General features: G+C 39.4%; 1 protein-coding gene and 1 pseudogene across 1 annotated transcript in view; one reads left to right on the plus strand and one right to left on the minus strand.

Annotated features, from left to right (window-relative positions):
- LOC113166143 (pleckstrin homology domain-containing family A member 7-like) overlaps nt 1-11,753 on the plus strand; it is a 103,150-nt gene extending 91,397 nt beyond the window's left edge. Inside the window, 15 exon segments of the mRNA XM_026366107.1 lie at nt 1,281-1,346; nt 2,174-2,254; nt 2,453-2,602; nt 3,057-3,158; nt 3,318-3,429; nt 3,567-3,697; nt 3,823-4,017; nt 4,154-4,250; nt 4,493-4,584; nt 4,970-5,221; nt 8,137-8,310; nt 8,455-8,588; nt 8,847-8,980; nt 9,360-9,400; nt 11,272-11,753. Coding sequence (XP_026221892.1) covers nt 1,281-1,346; nt 2,174-2,254; nt 2,453-2,602; nt 3,057-3,158; nt 3,318-3,429; nt 3,567-3,697; nt 3,823-4,017; nt 4,154-4,250; nt 4,493-4,584; nt 4,970-5,221; nt 8,137-8,310; nt 8,455-8,588; nt 8,847-8,980; nt 9,360-9,385 — 1,746 coding nt within the window. The 3' untranslated portion in view covers nt 9,386-9,400; nt 11,272-11,753.
- A 191-nt stretch (nt 11,754-11,944) lies between these two features.
- LOC113166144 lies at nt 11,945-19,411 on the minus strand (annotated as a pseudogene).
- Nucleotides 19,412-19,894: the final 483 nt, after the last annotated feature.

Here is a 19,894-nt window from a genome sequence, read left to right on the forward strand (position 1 = left end):
TGTGTCACAACTATAAATGGAGAGATTTCTATGGGACAAAATATCTCCAAGTTCTTGCAGTGATTTCTTTTAACTCACTTAAGTGGTGTTAGAAATTTCTCACACAAGGAAAAAAAAAACAGCCGGCATTTTGTGACTGCGGCTCTGTGTCTCTGTGATTTTTAACTCCCAGATCAGAGCTCTAGAGCCCCTGATCCTCGCAGTTCACAGTTTACTACTGCACTGCACTGCTGGGCCACTCAGGCCTATAATGAACGTAAGCTCTATGTGTATGTGTGCGTGTGTGTCTGTATCCAGCACATGTACAGTACTGTACAAACAAGTATGATGTTGTATGTAGCATATGTGTGGCTGTGTGTGTACATTCATGCTTGTGCATGTTCCTACAGCGTTTGCAGCAGGGACGCATGTGTGTAGTCTGTATGTGAGCGTGTGTGTTTATATATTTAGAGAGTCTGTGTTCTAGAAAGACCATCCCATTGCTTAAAGCACAGCATTCCCAGCTTGGCATCCATCTTATCTCCACGTGACCTTTGATATACCCCCCCCCTACACCATGTGGCGATGTTGAAGATGCTGTCTAAAAGTGGGCATGGGATGGCTCGGCAGTGCATGTGTTGTGGCTGTGGCTGTGGCCCGGTGGTTGAAAAGCCAGCTGCTTCTACCATCGTCTCTGAAACGCTGCACCTCCTTGGCAATTACACAGGGCTCTACTGTGTCATGTCTCCCATTTTTCTCCAAAGCACATATAAAAAGAGCACACATACTGCTAAACGAATGATGTTTAATCTCCAGAAAGAGCACTTGATTTTCTCATTGCTAAATTTACACATATTCTATTTGAATGAATTCTATTTCAATATTCTATTTCAACTAGCAAAAATAGTTTCAGCAGTTTATTCCAGCACTGTAAACCCCTGTCAGTTACTCCATTAGATTAAATAGGGAGCTTCTAAATTCAGGCAGTCCAAAGTGTTTTTTTTGTATGGGGGGACTTCATGTATAGATGATATATGAATAACAAACTTTGTGCAGGGCTTCAAAGTGTCCAGCAGCCATTGTCGTCTTCATGGCAATAGCTAATTTTGTGTGCCAAAACTTGCTCATGTTGTCATGTACATGAAGCTAAGACGGTGTGTGGCCAGTTAGTCAGGCTCAGCCTTGTACTAGTGTGTAGCTGGTCTCTGTGTTATGTATTTCCTTCCTTGTACCATGGAGTCTAAGTTACTTTGTTTCACTGTATAATTAATAATTAAAAGTGTTTATATTGCAAATTCCAGGTAGCTGGAAGTCAGACACTGAAAGAGACTGGGAAACCTGTCAAGGTAGCAGAAAGTGACGTGGATGTAAGTATGAGCTTAATATATCCTCTTATAGTGCTGGCTTCAAGTAAATTCCACTTGTCTGCACACCGTCAAGGAGGTTAGGATTGTGTTTTCTATATGTCTGTTAGTTAGAAGGACAGAACACAGACAGATAATGTGGAACATGTGTGATGACTTGGTAACCTGTGCTACAGCATGCAGAGCTTCTGTAGGTAAATGACATAACTCTTTCAGTTTGATAACCCAAACTATTCCCTGCAGCTTTTCAAGCAGTCTTGTTTTTGCTTATGAAAGTACTTCTCAGTGTAGGATTCATACACAACTGTTTAAACAATTTATGAGTGCATTGTCTGCAATGAATATTTGATTAAATCCAACAACAACATCACTGCAGAGACAGCAGCATTATTAATAATTTATTTAATGGAAAATGAAAACTAGAAAAGAGAACGTATTCAATGAATAAAATAAACACATTGTTCGCATCAGGCTATTCAGTCACAAACTTATTACATGAATGTTATGTTGTTTTACCGCAGGACGATAAAATGATCCAACCTTTGCCCTGATGTTTGCTGGGTTTAATCGCAGATTAATTAGCAGAGCTCAGAGCATCTCTACCACTGTAATTAACAGTGTCAGATGGGTCGCAACCACTTTGTCTAATGGGCTCACAAATAGTAATTAAACCCGAATGAGACCAGGGGAGCTGTGCTAATGTTACTAACCTACATGCTTACACTCAAACATTAAAAAACAGATATATAGGCATGCACATAAACACATTTAGTGCTACAATGCACCATCTCTCTCCACCCATCTACTCAGCTCTCTGTGTCCCCCTGCAGGTGAAGTTGAGTAGGTTATGTGAGCAGGACAAGATTCTGAAGGATCTGGAGGCACGGATCAGCTCCCTGAAAGAGGACAAGGTACACACTCTACCAAATGAAATGACGACTGAGCTTACTGCTCTGATTACTGCTTTTAAAGAGTAGACATTAGATTTAGCTTCGTTTATATGTTGAAATGCACCAAAAAGTAAACTAAGGTACAGATTTTGTAAGGTCTGGAATCAAAATGTTTGAACATTTGGTTGACCTCATGCTTCACACCCCTCATCCTTCCAGGACAAGCTGGAGAGCGTACTGGATGTCTCCCACCAACAGATGGAGCAGTACCAGGAGCAGCCAGCCCACGCCCAGAAGATCGCCTACCAGCAACGGCTGCTGCAGGAGGATTTGGTCACCATCAGGGCCCAAATATCACGTCTTTCCACTGTATGTGATGATAAGACAGCTCTGTCTTTTTATTTAGCAAAAGCTGCATGTATAGGTAGTATCGTGTATTATAGTGGTTTATATGCAGGTTCTGTCTATAAAGTTGCACTCAAAACTATTACCCCTCACAGGTGTATTTGCAAATTTACAAACTTTCAGCTATTTGCAATGAACAAATCAAAAAAGAACAATTTAATTGCTCTGGCTCAACACAACTGACACTTTTTTTTGTTGTTGTTCATCCATATTCAAAACAAAATGTAACTTTAAATGACTTCTGCAGGTTGAAAGCCTCCCGAATAGAATCCATAATAAGACATATTTGCATGTAATTAGGTTTGTGTGCAATTAATGTAGAGAGGTTTATAAAGGCAGCAATTTCTATACAGGCATTTGCAAACTGTGTATTTCCACTTGTATCATAAAGGTTTGTGTATCCACTTGTTTTCTGCAGGAGATGGCACATGCCTGGGAAGATTACAACAGGCTGGAGAAATCAGTGGAGCAGCTGAGGACAGCGTTGCAGGCACACATGAGCCAGAGCACCACCACTCAGGTGAGACATGATACTGTAGCTCAGAGGTTCACCTTCAAAACAAAGGCCTTGGTATGTTTGTTACAGCAACAGATAGTGTCTATAGCTTCTGACACATTTGAAAAGCCAGGTTTTTAATTTATATGTGTGTCACATGTGCGTCCCTGTTTTGTTCTTTAGCAAGAAAAAATTGAAATGAAACGTGAGCTGTGGAGGATAGAGGATGTGACGGCAGGACTGAGTGCCAGCAAAGCCAACTACAAGATCACCATTGACTCTGTCCAGAACCCAGGTAAACAAAAAGGAAAACTTGATCTCCTTACAGTGGATAACAAAAAGAAAAAGTCTACACGTGTCTGTAAATTAGCTTGAAACCTGCTTGCACTGAAAATCAAATCTTGATGTCTTTGTGTTCACCTGCCCCTCCAGAAAGAAAATTAGTGCCTTCGGTGTCAGACCCAGCAGTGCCTTCTCACAGCCTGGAGGTTCAGCCTCCTCCTCGCAGCTCCATCCCCACCATCCTCTCCCATACTTTGCCTCATAGCACTGTGCCAAAGTGGGTGAGTGTCAGTGTTAAAAACTGCAGCAGTTGACTTAATTAAATTAGAGTGAGTGATAAATCACTCATTAGCAATGGGCTGTACTTCTAAAATAATACATCTTCATTGGCCTGGTTACCGTCTAGGCAGAGGACAGCGCCCCGCCTAGGCCACCACTCCCCCGCCTCTATGACTATGAGGAAACTCCCCCTGTGGTGCCACCGCTCCCTAAAGAGGCTTCAGTCATCCGCCACACGTCGGTGCGTGGACTGAAGCGCCAATCAGATGAGAGGAAGAGAGACAGGGAGAGTGGGCAGTATGTTGTCAATGGAGACTATAAGGTATGGTGTTAACAACTATGTCCTGCATTTGTTTTGCCTCTCAGAGCTGGTGTTGGATCAGTCTTTGTTACTCATACTGTACTTTGGCCCTAAGAATTCACGGTCCGACTTCCTGTCTAATTTTGTCTCATCTCAGGCTGACTTGCGATCTTACCTGAGTGAACCAGAGCTGCCAGGGATGAGCCACCACAACACTGGTTCTGATGTTGACTATCAGTATTTCCAAAGCAAAGGTATATAACAGCATAATGTAAACCGGCAGCTTGTTTTTATTTTTTTACGTTTAATTCATCTTATATCAAATTTAAATTATGCATGAGTACATTTGTGCTCAGGAAGATAAATGTTCATTAGAAACTTCAAGAACATTATTTAAATTCTTCTGTTATAAAATAATCAGATTTTGTAAAAATGTTAATAAAGTTGATGCATTTTTTAAAAACTAAACTGTGCTAATTCTTTTCTGTTGTTCTAGGTCTGACAGGCTCCTCATCAAGACTAAACCAGTCTGACTCCATCTCGTCCTACGTGACCCTGAGGAAAGGCCCTGGGAGCTCTGTAGCCAGGGTCAGTCAAGACAACAAGGGTGGAGGTATCTGCAGATACCTGTGATCAGATGGAGAAACTCATTATCAGCATAGCTCTGGTTTTGATCTAAGCTAATATAGACAATACAAACATTAGGGACAGGTAGTATTTACTATGCAGGTTCTTTGAGTTTCTGTGTAAGTGAAAGAGTCTTAGTGTCATATTAAGGTAACTAACCCTAGTTGTTGTTGTTGTTGTTCATGTGTGTTTAAATCCGTCACTCTCATTATTGCTGTTTCCCCCTCGTCTTGTAATTGTTTGCACACATTGTTTGCATTACATCCTATCACTGTCCCTATTCCTTCATCGTCCTTTTATTATGTTCATATTATTGGAAACGTTTCCTCTTGCCCCATCTCACCAGGAGAGACCCAAGAGTGCCTTGGAGCGTCTATCATCACCAACAGAGGGCATGCAGCTGCCAAGCATTCAGCCTCGAGGTCGAATGACTGCAGATGAGCAGCTGGAGCGGATGAAGCGCCACCAGAAGGCGCTGGTGCGCGAACGCAAGAGGAACCTCAGCCAGGGGGAACGCCTCTCCACCTCCACCGTGACCAGCCAGCGCTCCTCCTCCTCCTCCAGGCTGCCCTCCAGCACCTCTGATCCTCCACCCTCTGTACGTTACCCCCCACCCCCGCGCAGCAGCAGCAGGCACAGGGAGCACCACCTTCACCACCACTGCTGCTATGCCACACTCCAGCCCCCAGCCACTTAATAACTTAGCAGGAACGCTAACACACTAGCACTCTTTGGCTTGTGTAACCGGTGATTGTTGATGTTCACACTAACAAGCTGAAGGGCAGGACAGGCTACCGCTGACTAGCTCGCTTGGTTAACGCTTTAAGAACAATGCGAGACTAAAAGGATTGTGGGCTGGCTAGATTTGGACTGGCACAGAGTCGCTCCCTGTTCATTTAGTTTAAAGTCTCAAGGGTCAAATTGAAGCCCGTTTCCACTGCCCTCTGGTGGAACCTCACTGACACAATTCTGAATGTAAATCCACTAAGAAAAAGAGGGACTGGGAGGCAGCGCTCTGCTTTCCTTTCTCTGATTATATCACCAGAAAACCGAGAGAAGAGCCCATTTATGTACATCTACATACTGTGTACTTGTACACTTTTATTTATTTACTGAGGGATATTTTCAGTATACAGCTGTACAGTTATATTTTGTAGAGATTTGGTATATAGAGAATATAGAGGTGTGGGATAAATGTTGGAAAAAGAAAAACTGTTTTCAGGTTGATGAAATGAAGAAAGAGGCAACGCTAGCAGCACAAATCATGATCACACCTCCCTGCTTTCCTTTTCTTCAGATGAAATTCAAGTGCCTTGTTTTGCCGATGATCCTTTTGCCTTTGTCCCAAATTTACCTCCTTAATCAACATTTTGGTTGATCACAGTTTGTTTAAATCATATATCTCAGCTACAGAATCATAGAAACAATGCAAGAGCTAGCTTTAAAGTTGCTTTTCTGAGTAATAGCAATGAAGATGCAGGGACACTGTTGGTTTCAGCCCCTAAAAGTTGTACTTTGACATTCAAACTATATCCAGCTTATGGCTAGCTGGCCCATAGATCCTTGAAATTGAATTTCCTTGTAACATTGAGCAATACATAGTCTGGGATCTTCTGCCACTACTTTTCACCTCTTTTTAGTGCACATATACCGCCAGAGCATATTTTATTTTTTCAGCATAAACGTCTGTTTACATCATTTTCTATTTAAATTAACACTCTAATTAATACAGCCTTTTGTCAAATGGAAAGAGAAGCTGTACTCGAATCTGAGTACTTTTAAGTGGCCTATGCTGTGCTGTTTTATGCATCCTGTAAATATATACAGGACAGGATCACGACACTGGGTTGAAATGCAATAAAATAAATAAATACAAAATAAAATTAAGTATGAACAAGGAGCCAACATCTTCATTAGAAATCTGTGTGGAGCATAAGAAAGGGACTGGCAATATTTAACTGATTTGTTTAAGACAGATTTAGAAGTGCAGCTCATTTATCAATAGTGTTAATACTTTTTTGAATTAACCACTTTGTTAGTAGAAACTAACAAACAAAAAGAAAATAGTTCCCTAAAGCCCTCAGTGATTTGCCGGCTTCTAGTTGCTTGTTTTGTCTGATCAACAGTCCAAAACCTACAAATTAAGTTTACAATGAAATAAAACATATTAAAGCAGATATTTGGCATTTTAACAATTCATTTGTTGCAGTATTTAACAAGTTGATAAGGTGCTTAAAAAAAACAAACAAGATGTGCGTATCATACTTCAGTTCTATGGTGCTGCTGTCTGCTCCTTGGTTTTCTAACATGCATTAATATGGAAAGCTTTTCTGCCATATTGCTTTTATCTTTCCACAGCTACATACAATATATTAGCTCAAAGAGAGTAATAGTTAAAGGTTTCTCAGTTGAAGAGTAGAGGTATGTAGTATGTAGTAGAGAAAAGTGAACTGCTAAACACCATCCAATTCTGTGTAACTGAGAGGAAATGCACAACTCTTCTCCCTTTTCTTTTCTATCATGTAGAGATTTGCACTCGACAATAAAGAGTTTCTTGCTTCTGAACTTGGCTGTTTTCTTCCTAACCTGGTGGTGGTTTTATCAGTCCGTGTCTGCATGGGTTTCTCTCTCTCTCTTACTCTCTGTTCATTCGTGTGCGAGTGATTCTCCTGAGCACGACGGCATGGGATGCAGTGTTTCTCAGAGCATGCACACCAATAAATCAGACCCTGCTGCGGCTACTGGAGTGGGAAGGATGCATGCATGGCTCAGTTGCTCCTTGGATAATTTCTCACAAGTACCCGTCATCACACACACATACAGAGAGTAACGGTAAAATAGTGGTTTTATTGATGTAAATGTTGTGAGACACGAGAGAGAAGGATGAGGTATAATTACAGCTTCCTGCCTGGGTCCATCCTGTGATAAAGATGTTAAGATGTGTTTACATGCACATGTTGTTAATCATTCCTGATTGCATAGAAATGTTACATGTTGTAAATTCATCTTTCCTCATCAACTAGTAATTATTCTATAATAATTCATATGTACGTACAAAATTTGAAGGTTAATTTCCTAAAAGTTTAATTACTTTTGTTTTATCTACAGTTATAAATACAAATCTGTTCAATTTACTACCACAGAAGCCTAGAAAAAAACAACTAAGCAGCATTTTGTTAAACATTAGTTGCAAATTAATTTCCTGTTAATTGAATAACTGATTAATTCACTAATAGTTTCAGCTCTAAATCAACCATAGCTCAAAAATGTAAAGGCTTCAGCTCTTTGTATGTTATAAAGGGATGTTGCAGATAACCTGGAAAAACTTAATCACATTAATATCTCAAAATCCATTTTCTATTTATATTAAACATGCAAAGTGATTTCAACACATACCCACAGTGGTTTTGTTCTTGATTTACATTTAAAGTTTTATTACAGAGTCTTACTTGAAAATGCAAAACTGTTTTCATATCTCATCGGCCTGTGTAATCCTGATTCCTGCTTTTGTAGGTGTTTGACTGGCACGAGGAGCGACTGGGTGCAGAAGGTCAGAGTGATGAAGGGTGGAACCAAGCAAAAGAGCGGAGCAGGATCCAATCAGACGAGTGGGTGGTGGTGAAAGCCAGACACATACGAGAGATGGATGTCGAACCTCTTGATTATCACCTGGATATTAGCCGAGAGGTAGATAAATATCTGACTGACCCCTCATACATTGAAAAAATAAAATATATCACTAGCGTCAGTGTGTCTCTTATACTACTTGTCCACCAAAGATTCTTAATCTTTGGGACCATATCATTGACCTACTTTCTGTCTAATATGCAGCTCTCCAAACCAAAAAAAGTTCCCATCCCAGAGCGCTATGTAGAGTCTGACCCCGAGGAGCCTGTAAGTCCAGAGGAGCTGGAGGAACGCTCCCGCAGGGCTGAGCGCATCAAGAATCTCCTGGCCAAATCCAGGTAGCATTATCAAAAAAAAAAAAAAAAAGGTTGATGCTATTTTTTAATATAATTTTCAGAAATCTAATCATTCGGTAGTGATTAAACGTCCACTCTATTTGTTATGAAGGACACTAAATGTGAAGTTATCCAGTATGGTTTTTTTAACAACTCAGACTAAGTTTGTATGTTTTAGAAGAGACAGTTTTCAGTTTCACACTAATCAGTTTCTTATTAAAGAACTCAGAGATTTATATTGCTGTTTGTGTCCTTTGACAGTGTCCAGAACATACAACCTTCTGCACCACTGGACTTCAGTGAGCTGGACTCAGCTCTACAGCAGCAGGAGAGGATCATGAACGTGTCCCAAGCACTGGCCTCAGAGGCCTCACGCAAAAGCAAACTAGTGGCAGGTTAGTCTGTTCATATCTTCATGAACTTCAGACGTCTCTTTGGTTTTAACATTAGAATCAACCATAATAGTTATAACACATGCTTAGTATAAACTTTACCACAAAAGCAGGTGATGTCAAATTAACTCCCCATGAAAAAACCAACCTGTAATCCTGGAACCTTAACTGTAAACCTCAGATAAATTCTGACACAAACATTAGAAACAAAGAGAAAACAAGGAACGGCATTTTCACACTATGAGGACTGGGAGTAGTACCCTTGTCATAAGTACTTTTTCTAGTCACCACTGTTGTACAGTGCTAAAGTTTAAAGAGGATATGATCTCAAGGTGCTACCTAAACAGGAAACTTGTGATTTGTTATTGTCCCTGACATGCAGAGAGCGAGTGGCTGCAGAGGCACTGAGCAAATCTGCTCCAGGTATTCCTGCCATTTCCCTATTGGGTGGTGTGGATTCATTGGGTTGATTGTGTTGTGTGTCTCAGTATATTGTGTTTGGTTGAGGCCAGGATTGTGCACAGATGATTTAGACTTCTATTTTATAATCTACTAGTGCTAGTGCACATCCCAAAGGTGCTGTTCAGTGGCTGGACTTTCTTTAAGTTGGTGAAGACGTTTCACCTCTTATCTGACAGTCAGACAGGACTGATGAAGCCTTTAGGATGAGAGGTGAAAAGTCTTCAGCAACGTAAAGCAATTCCAGTTGCCACTGAATAGATATTTAATAATCGTCACATTTAATTCGGTAATTTAATTAATTTAGTAAATTAGTCTTTCAAAACTAAATATTATCATCATTATCCCCTGTAGCCTTGTGTAGACATACCTTCCCTAAAAGAACATCTGTGCACAGTCCCACATTGGGTTATATCATTTTCTAAGAGCTTCCATTTTTTCTAAGCTGGTGTCTTGATCAGTGTGGCACAGAAGCCAAAAACGGCCATGGATACACATAATTGTTATGCTGTTACCTTTTGATAATTTCTCTTATTAATTCAGGAAAACAAAGCTTGTTGAGAATGAGCCCAGGATGGTGATGCACAAGAGCTACTTTCTCAGCTCTGTGTCCTTAAGCAACACAGTTAAGACACTTTTCAAGATCCTGTAGCCAAGTGTCTAGCTTTCTAGACTTAATTAGAATTAGGTTTAACATGAACATTTAATAGTAAAAAAAACAGTATTAAAATCACAATACAGTAAACATTGTAATCATGACAATCTGCTATACAGTAGTACCATTATGCAGAATAAGAGTTTTAGTGCTTTTGATCAATGATCAATCCACTGTTTTTGAGAATCTCTGTCCAGTTATGTAATAATCTCATGTAGATGTACTATAGGATGTAGGTCATTTCATCAATCATTTTCAACATTAAAGAATGAGGTGTGATCAAAAGAACCACTCATTTTATTGGAAAGTAAACTTAAACTTTGTTTTCCTGAGATAACAAGAAACATTATCTTATTAACATGAGATAACATTATAAGAATATTTGCTTCCATGGTCGTTCTCAGCTTCTGTAGTATGGCTCTGTTTTGGTGAAATGTGGTGACCTTCAGTCCTTAAGAAATGTTTCGGTGCAAGATGGTTTTCTATGCAAAGTTAATACAATACTTGATCAAGCCGTGTCAGGACATAGCTGCATCTTAGAAATGTGTTGTTTCTTTTGCAAATGAATAGACTGAACATTTGTATTGACATTGACTGGTAAATTTAATTTGGCTTTTTTGACAGAAATTTACAACAACAAAGAAATTTTTATTTATCAATTTAAAATAGTTAATTAATAATTATTAAAAATATAAAATCAAACATGGGTAACCTTGCCAAAAGAGTAGACAATGAAAACAAAAGAACACTTCCTAAGCAGCTCCATATAAAGGTAAGGGAAGGAGGCCACCAAGAACCTGTGACTCTGCTGAAGGAGTTTCAGGCAGGGTTTGAGAATGGCTAATGAGTATTTTTTTTTTATTTTTATTTTTAAAGCCAGAATCAATTGAGCACTGTTCTGTAAAGCTGTCAAAATAAAAGGTGGTGAATACTTTTTAAAGGCACTGTATTAGACTAATATCACATAAACTATAAACTGGTAAAAGGGACATTTTCCTCTTGTCCTTGTAAAATCCACTGCAAAGCAAACCTTTTAAAATCAAATACAGTTCTACAAATTAAATATATAATTCATTTGCATTAACACCTCTGATGCAGATTAAAGAGGTTTGAAGTTGCACAAAAAACATCCCTGACACCAGGAAGAAATACTCATGTTTCTCCTGTCTTTGCTTCTCAGCCAAAGCTGCAGCAGAGCACTGATCAACGAGAACGACCAACACCACAACACAGAGGAGATTCTTTGAAGAGGAAGGATCTAACATCCCCTTTTTATATGACTGAGAACTATATACATGTTTCTTTAAGAGTGCTGATTTATAGTTTTAAAACAGAATCGTATTTTACTGCTTTTGCACTTAGACTGCACAATTAAGTAATTTATAACACAAGTGATTGTTGTAACTGTTTTTTAATATGGTCACTGGTTTTACATTTTAGCCTGTGTTTTCATGAGTGGATGGAAAAAGTGAAATGAAGCTAATGTCATCATGTTCATATTACAGTAAGGATGTACTGACATGATCACTTATTTATTGCTGTTTAGCATCACAGGCTTGTTAAAATTCTACTGCATATTATCTCAACACTGTCACACAATGATCAATGTCCAATGTAACTTTTCTGATCATTTGTTAATAAATGGAAAGAATCAATACTGTACACTTCAGATATTCTACTTGCATCATTTTGTAAATAAGAATGACGTTAAACTACTAGTTCAATTAAACGTACTTCTTCACTCCAACACTACAAATACGATGTACACTTGCAAACAATAGGCAATGTTTGTTGGCGTTTCTTCTTAAAAATGCGCAAATAATGTACTCTTAGAGAGCATCTCCTCATTTCTGATAGCGGGCCACCTTACGCCTAAAGACGTTTATTAATAATACAGTTACAGCTAAAATAGTCATTTACAATATTAACAATGTCAACACGATCTTTCTGATCAATCACATGCTATAAAATCTTTTACCTTTCAAAAAGAGGCCGTTCCATCTTCTTCCTAATTTTACCTCACTGAATATTTAACTCTTTTCGGGCTGACACAGTGTTAATGAAGTATCTGAAAATCCAAGTCTGAAGCCTGGATACAGTGGCTCAGAGGACTCATTGTGGAATGTATACAGGTGAGTCATGGTGCTCGATGATATAGCGTAGAAGGACAGAGTACCAGCTGACCAGTCTAAGAACACACCCACCCTTTTGGAGTTGAAGTAGGGGACAGATATGGCTGCATCGTTCTTATTGTACCACGCAGTGTATTTTCCACGGCAGTAGCGCAGACTCCATGACTGATCATTATAACCAAGGACACAATCGTTACCTTTTGCTTTCCTGCTGATTCCTTTATAAGCCACTCCTATACCTGTCCATTCCCCAGTCCACTCCGCTTCCCAGTAGCAACGATCAGACAGGCCATCTTCACAAAGCACTTGTCCCCAGTCTGTAAATCTCTCTGGGCTGTCAGGGTATGGCTGGATCTTTTCCATCCGTGTCATTCTTTTGTTGTTTTCAGAAAAAGACAGCTGCGAATGGGCTGTACTCAAATCTATGGTAAGCTCAAGTGAATCTGGTGAAACACAAACAGGAAATAAATAACAGACAGTTTGAATAACTTTGTCAAGAAAACAAAAAAACAACTTACATTTCCTCAGAGCCGACTTCAAGTAGCACTCTGCATTGCCATTCAACCTAGGGGGAAAAAGTTGTTTACTTGACATGTGCAGTCTAAACTAGACTAAACTAGTTTACAGAAGAATAAGGTGCAGAAACGTGTGACATTTAACTCTGAGTTTTACCTGACTGTGAGGCTTTCAAAGTCCTTCTGTACAGAGGACAGCAGCTCCATCCCCAGCTGTCCAGGATAGTTGTAACTCAGATCCAGCTCCTTCCAATGTGTGGGGTTGGACCTCACCGCTCTGGCCAAAATGTCACAGCCAATCTCTGTGATTCCACAGAATGTCAGGCTGAAATCAGAGTAAAACAAAAACTAAATGTAATTCACAGTATGAAATGCATACCAGATGGCAGATGCTGTGGAAGCAAATCTGTTATTAATTTACAATAATTTGTCATTCATTTACTTTATTAAAGTTTCCTAAACACAATATAGACAAATATTTTACACAGAACCTACATTAGAACTAGTGTGTTACATTTGTTTTGTTTTAATTGAGGGCCACTGCCTGATCCAGTCCTTCTTACAAACCTCAATTTTTCCAGCTGACACGTTGGGCTTGCCAGTCCAGCAGAGAGTAGTTTGATTCCTGAGTCTTGCAGGTCATTATCACTCAGGTCCAGTTCTTTCAGACATGAATTGCTCAGAACTTCTCCAAGAGTTTTACAACACTTTTCTGTGAGGTTGCATTCTTTCAGCCTTTAAAAGCAGAAAAGCAACTTTGTTATGAGCATAAGATAAATAATTTGCTGTTTTTAATTTTGAGACATAAAAGTACAAGATTTGTACCCTTGGTTAAAATAGAACTCCTGCAGGACTACTTTACAGTGTACAACACAAAATACAAGTAAGACTGATGAATTCTTTTAAGTTTTACGTATTAAATTTGAAATAAAGTACAAAATGAAAACTAGAAATAAGGAGAAGTATAAATAGATATAAAGAATAGAACATGGATTATGATTATTTAGTTCAAGCACCTAAGTACAGTACTAGGGTTTAGTTATTAGTTAGCTATACTCACACAGCTAATCTGCATTCTTTGATCACTGGTATCAGTCTCAGAAGACCTTCCTCTGATCTGGAATATTCCCTCAGGTCAAACTTATCCCACTCTTCCTTTGAGGTCAACAGCACAAAGACGAGAGCAGACCACTGTGATGTCGACAGTGTCTCTGGCAATCTACCAGAGCTCAGGTAGTCCTGGATTTCCTCTACGAGACCCTGATCATTCAGCTCACTGAGGCAGTGGAAGAGGTTGATGCATCTTTCAATGGAGAGATTATGCTTGATCTTCTCCTTCACGTACTCAGCAATTTCCTCATTTCTTGGTGAACTGCCCCTCATTCTGGTCAAAACGCTCTTCAACAAAGTTTGGTCAGTTGTCTGTGAAAGGCCAATAAGGAAACGAAGGAAAAGATCCAGCAGGCCATTGTTACACTGCAACGCTCTATCCACTGCACTCTTGAGGAGGCTGGTTACGTTGGTGGGAACTTGTAGTAATGCGGTTTATTGTTGTGGCTCTAACAAGTTCTGACCCTTGTAGAGGAATGTGTGAAAAACATACATTGCAGCAAAATATTCTTGTATGCTGAGGTGGACAAAGCTGTAAACTCTCTCCAGATGAAATCGGAAATCTTTCTCTGAGATCTGTGTGAAGATTCCTGAATAAATAGCAACATCATTGATATTGATATTGATATCTTCTAATTCACTGTCATAGAAAATCATGTTGCCTTTCATGAGGTGCTCAAATGCCAGTTTTCCAAGCTTTAACATCATCTCTTCATCCTTTTCAGCTTGGGAAAGTGTTTCACCTCCCTCTTGCTTAGCTGCATACTTTTGATTTTTAATCTGTGTGTTGTACACCAAAAACCGTGTGTACATTTGTGTCAGAGTCTTAGGCAGCTCTCTTCTGTCCACATCCCCTTCAATGCTGCTTCTTCCTGTTTCTTCTAAAGTCTTCTGCAGAACAGTGGCAGAGATCCAGCTGAACACCGGTATGTGACACATGATGTGGAGGCTTCTGGATGACTTAATGTGTGAGATTACTCTATTGGCCATGTTTTGATCTGAGATTTTCTTCCTGAAGTACTCTTCCCTCTGGGGGATGTTGAAGCCTCGTATCTCTGTCACACGATCAACAAGATCAACAGGAATCAAATTTGCAGCCGCAGGTCTTGATGTAATCCAGATGTGTGCAGAGGGCATTAGACTCCCCTTAAAGAGATTTGTCAGTAGAACATCCACTGAAGCGGGTTCTGAGACAATCCAGCAGGGCTCATTGTTTTTAAAGTCCAGAGGAAGCCGGCATTCATCCAACCCATCAAATATCAGTACAAGCTTGTACTTGCCAAAATTTGAAAGTCCAGATTCTTTTGCTTCTTCCAGAAAATGATGAAAAAGTTGTGTCAGTGTGTACTGCTTCTTCATCAATTTCAGCTCCCGAAATGGAAGATTAATTAGGAGTTGGATATCCTGGTTCTGTCTTCCTTCTGCCCATTCCAGATTAAACTTCTGTACAGAGATTGTTTTTCCAATCCCAGAAATACCTTTAGTTAGCACAGTTCTGATAAATCTGTCTTGTCCGAGTAAGGGCTTAAAGATGTCCTCACATTTGATTGGCTTGTCTTCTGTTGCTCGTTTCCTCATCGCAGCTTCAATCTGCCTGACTTCATGTTCATTATTGACAGTTCCACTGGTTCCCTCTGTGATGTAGAGCTCAGTATACACCTTGTTGAGAAGAGTCTGATTCCCATGCTGTGCTGCTCCCTCATAAATGTATTCAAACCTTTTCAATTTTTGTCTGAGTTTACGCTGGCAGACATCCAGCTCTCCATAAATATCTAGATGTAGATAGAAGAAAAAATAAATAAAACAAAAATGAAAAAACAAGACACCAGTGTCAGTCAGGGCATTAATTTTAGTGCCAAAACCATTCACTAGTCAACATTATAGGAAAACACTAAGACATTAATTTTCCTTTTTTCCTTTTTAAGGCCAAAAGAATCCAGTGTCTTTAAGGCCTCCCTTCTCATCATGCCTCTGTGTTTTGATTGGCCGTCTGCCTTTCTTAAGCAACTTAGTCAAAAGTCCCAACCTAATACATAGTGGGGCAGGTTGTGCAAATAGTCGTCCATGAAGTGCTGTCAACAGATAAAAACATTGCTCAAATCGGTTTCTGGTCTGTAACTTTATCCATTGTTTTCTCTGAGCTATAACTGATAATTGTTGTCTCCTATTATTGGCATTGTTAAGGTTATGCATTAAAATAGTTTGTGGCTTTTGTAGCCAGGACATCAAAACTGGTATCAAGGATTGCAGAATTTAATTGGTACTGACTATAAAATTTCTGGATTGTGTCCCTATGTTTAGAAACCCCAAATCAATGGCCAGTTATGAACTTCCACACCACCACTGTCCAGGAGTAGCATTTTGAAAAAGCTCTCTAAAATGATGCATATTAGCTAGACTGAAACTTGCCCATTTCACAGCCAGCCAGCATACAAAAACATGATCACACCAAGTTTCAATCCCAACTTCACAAAATCAGACCATGAAAAGCATAATATGGCCACAACCACAGGATGTGTCTTCAGACATGGTTGTTGAAAAAATGAGAAGCTACTCACTGCATCAGTTAGAAGTAAATAACTTGTTAACAGCTGAAACAGAATCAGGTGGTGAGGAGGTTCTTTTTGGATGGTCAGTGTGTCTCAAAATGCCCAACATCAAACTTTTGTACTTACGTTTCTCCAATTTGCTAGCGAGGACTTGTTGACCCACTTCCTTTAGGACATGAAGGATAATCTTCAGGACTCCCTCATTGGCTTCGCTGTCTTGCTTATCTTCAGTAGTCAATTGGCCTTCATCCTGATTGTCACTCTCAGAGGATTTAGAGGCGTTGTGGGGAAAGAGGATCTTCCTATACTTTTTTAGCTGACTTTTCAAAATGTTAATTGCATGGACTTCCACCAACTGTAATGACAATGTAGCACAAACAAAGGTTCACATTCAAGATAGGTTTCACTAAACCAATCAATCAAATCAACAAAGCACAATTTAAACTCAGCAGCTTGGTTTTAATCACTGATCACTCAACATTTTACAGTTCATGATGATTTGTGCGTGTGGTAATGCCAAATAAACAGACATTTGACCCACCGTAAATATGGTATTTATATCCACACACTTTGATTCTGAACAGTCATGATGGTCTCTGGAGATAAATGATGAAAGTAATGTTAGTTTGAGACGACTCAGTATTTTGGGATTCACATTGCCAAAACCATGAATGAAGTACTCCTTAAAATACTGTAGTTAAACAATGAGCCCTGCGAGGACATGTTGTTATAACATGAGTAGAAAGTGATGTTAATACTAGAACAGATTAAGAAGCTGTGGTACTAAAACATTAGAAAGTACAAATTAGACTTTTAATGTCTGACAGTTTGCCTTCAAAGAGGAGTGGAGGGAGAGGAGAATTTACTTCTATGGTCAAGACAATGAACACTTCGAAATGTGGCCAGGAATCGAAGGGAACTGGGAGTCGAACCATCAACCCTGGAGTTCAAAAACAACTGCCCTCAACTGAGTCACACATCCTAAGCATTGTGTTTATGTCAATGATGTGTTCCTCAGGGTAGTTTGATTGGTAATATTCCGAATTTTATCTTCTTACATTTAAATCTATAAAAATGAAATGTACAAAATCAGGAATAAATTATGTATTTTTAAGAAAGAATAAAGGTTATGGTTTCTTTTTGCTTTTATATAAAAAGTACCATTTTAAAAAATAAGAAGTACCTCTCTGCAGAATCTTTAGTAAAGTCTTCACGATTCTTCATAGAAGAATCACTTTTCATTGATACACAGGAAATGCTAGTTGAGTTGGATTCCTCAAAATGAATTGAGCTGCGAAGACAGACAAGTCAGATTAGGTTAAATAAAGGTTGCAATTTCACTGGACACAATGAAATGCAAAGCCGCCAAGATATTACCCAGTTTTATTTTGAAAAAAGACATTTTCAAACAACCATACACCAGCCACAGCTAGAAAGGAATAAACAATATATAAACCTGTCAGTTTCCTTGGTGAACTCCTCACGATTCTTCATGGAGGCATCACTTCTCATGGACACACAGGATGAGGAAGGCAACGGTCGCCTGTCAGGCAACTTTTCAGGCTCTTCAGCAACATCCATTTTGGAGGCGATTCCCGCTGTGTTATATTTAGCTTAGAAAACTAAGAATTTGCTAGAGAACTGCAACATTTCCTTTCTCATTACCATAGCAAGTGTCATACAAACTCCAGAAAAGTTGGGAATTCTCTACACTAGAATCAGCAACAACAAGAGACCTGGAATAGACAATATAAAGGTCGACTGCTTCTTTGGTAAACTCCTGATGATTCTTCATGAAAAAAAAAAAAAAAAAAGCTTTTCATGGCTAATGTATGTGTAGTATTATTTACAAAATGGTGCTCTTTGTCATCAGAAAAGATGATACGTTGGGCGCACACCAAACACTGCACATCACCATAAACACACCATCCCCACTGTGAAACATGGTGGTGGCAGCATCATGCTGTGGGAATGCTTCTGCTGGCAGCCGGCCCTGGAAGACTTGTTAAGGTGAAGGGTAAGATGAATGCGGCAAAATATAGGACAATCTTATTCAGTCTGCAAGACAACTAGGGCTTGGGAGAAGATTTGTTTTTCAGCAAGGTAATAACCCAAAGAACAGATATAGTGTACAGACAATAAGGTGAATGTTCTGGAGTGGCAGAGTCAAAGCTTAGATCTCAGTCCAATAGAGACTTTGTGGATGGACTTGAAAAGGGCTGTTCATTCCAATCCCCATGCAACCTGACAGAGTTTGAGCAGCTTTGCAAAGAAAATAGCAAAAGATTCCATTGTCCAGTGTTCAAAGTCACCATGATTGATTCATCATGTCAATATGGTGTAGGTAGGCCTATATCGTGTACAGTTACCTTGTCTTAACTATAAACTGGTCACTGAGAGAACACTTTACCGCTTTGAAAACTGGTTCTGAGTAAATTACATGACATAGAAGTTATTGATATATTGGATTAATATCCACAGAATGTCAATTGAATATTTAACTATTTAACAACCCAATTTCCAAACATCAATACTCCCACAGTCTGATGCACTGGACCGTCCGACTCCTGCACAAACTGTTTTGTTCTTTACTTTCACTTCGGTAACAATCGGCGCCTGGTTAAACTACGAGCCAGGTGATAACTGTTTAACATATTTTTATTTGTTTTCAATGCTAGTTAGTCAACTCGCTCAAAATAAAAACTATATCAAAAGCGGATATTGAGTTACTTTTAAAAACGCGTCACCATTAAAGCGCATGACGCAACAACTGAATTTAGGAGACACCGTTTACTCCGCAGAAAACTAGTTTCAAATCTTTCCCATCAGGACAGTGTGAACACATAATATTTAATATGCAGCTAACCTTCTCGATCCTTGTCTTCCTCCTGTTTCCATGCAGTAATGCGGGTCTGTGCGCAGCCGGACGCGTCGTGCGGTTTCTCTTCTTGCTTTCGTTTGCTGCAGCACCAGGCTGTGAAAATCAGCGGATGTCCTGCTCTCAGGTGCGTTAGGTTCGTCTCCGTCTTCTGTCGGTGGTTGGCAAACAGCTTTAAAGCATTAAATGATGTATACAGCGAACCTCTGCTGGAGCGTGAAGCTGGATGCTGGTTGTTTTACATCCTCCTGCCTGAATCCAGCATTAACTGAACTCCTTAGTGACATTTCTTTCCAGTGTCAAAGTGAAACCTTTGGAAAAACACACCCTCCATTGCTTCTTGCAGCCCACACACACTTTCCAGCAGCATGCGGATTCTTTCAAATGTATTTTAACAAGTTTATATTGTGACAATAATTTTAACTCCACCAGCTGTATTATTTGCTGTGCGCTTACCTTTGATTTCCCTCAGTCAATATTACACCATCCTGCTGACTAAAAGTTGCTTAAATGCATGAAAACATACATGTTAAAGAGCTAAATTATTATCCCACTACATAGTTTTTTCCCCAAAAGTGTCTCAGGGCATTTTAGGTATTTTTAAATTTTACCTAAATTC

The sequence above is a fragment of the Anabas testudineus genome, chromosome 6, assembly GCF_900324465.2.
Source record: "Anabas testudineus chromosome 6, fAnaTes1.2, whole genome shotgun sequence".
In the NCBI taxonomy this organism is placed as follows: Eukaryota; Metazoa; Chordata; class Actinopteri; order Anabantiformes; family Anabantidae; genus Anabas; species Anabas testudineus.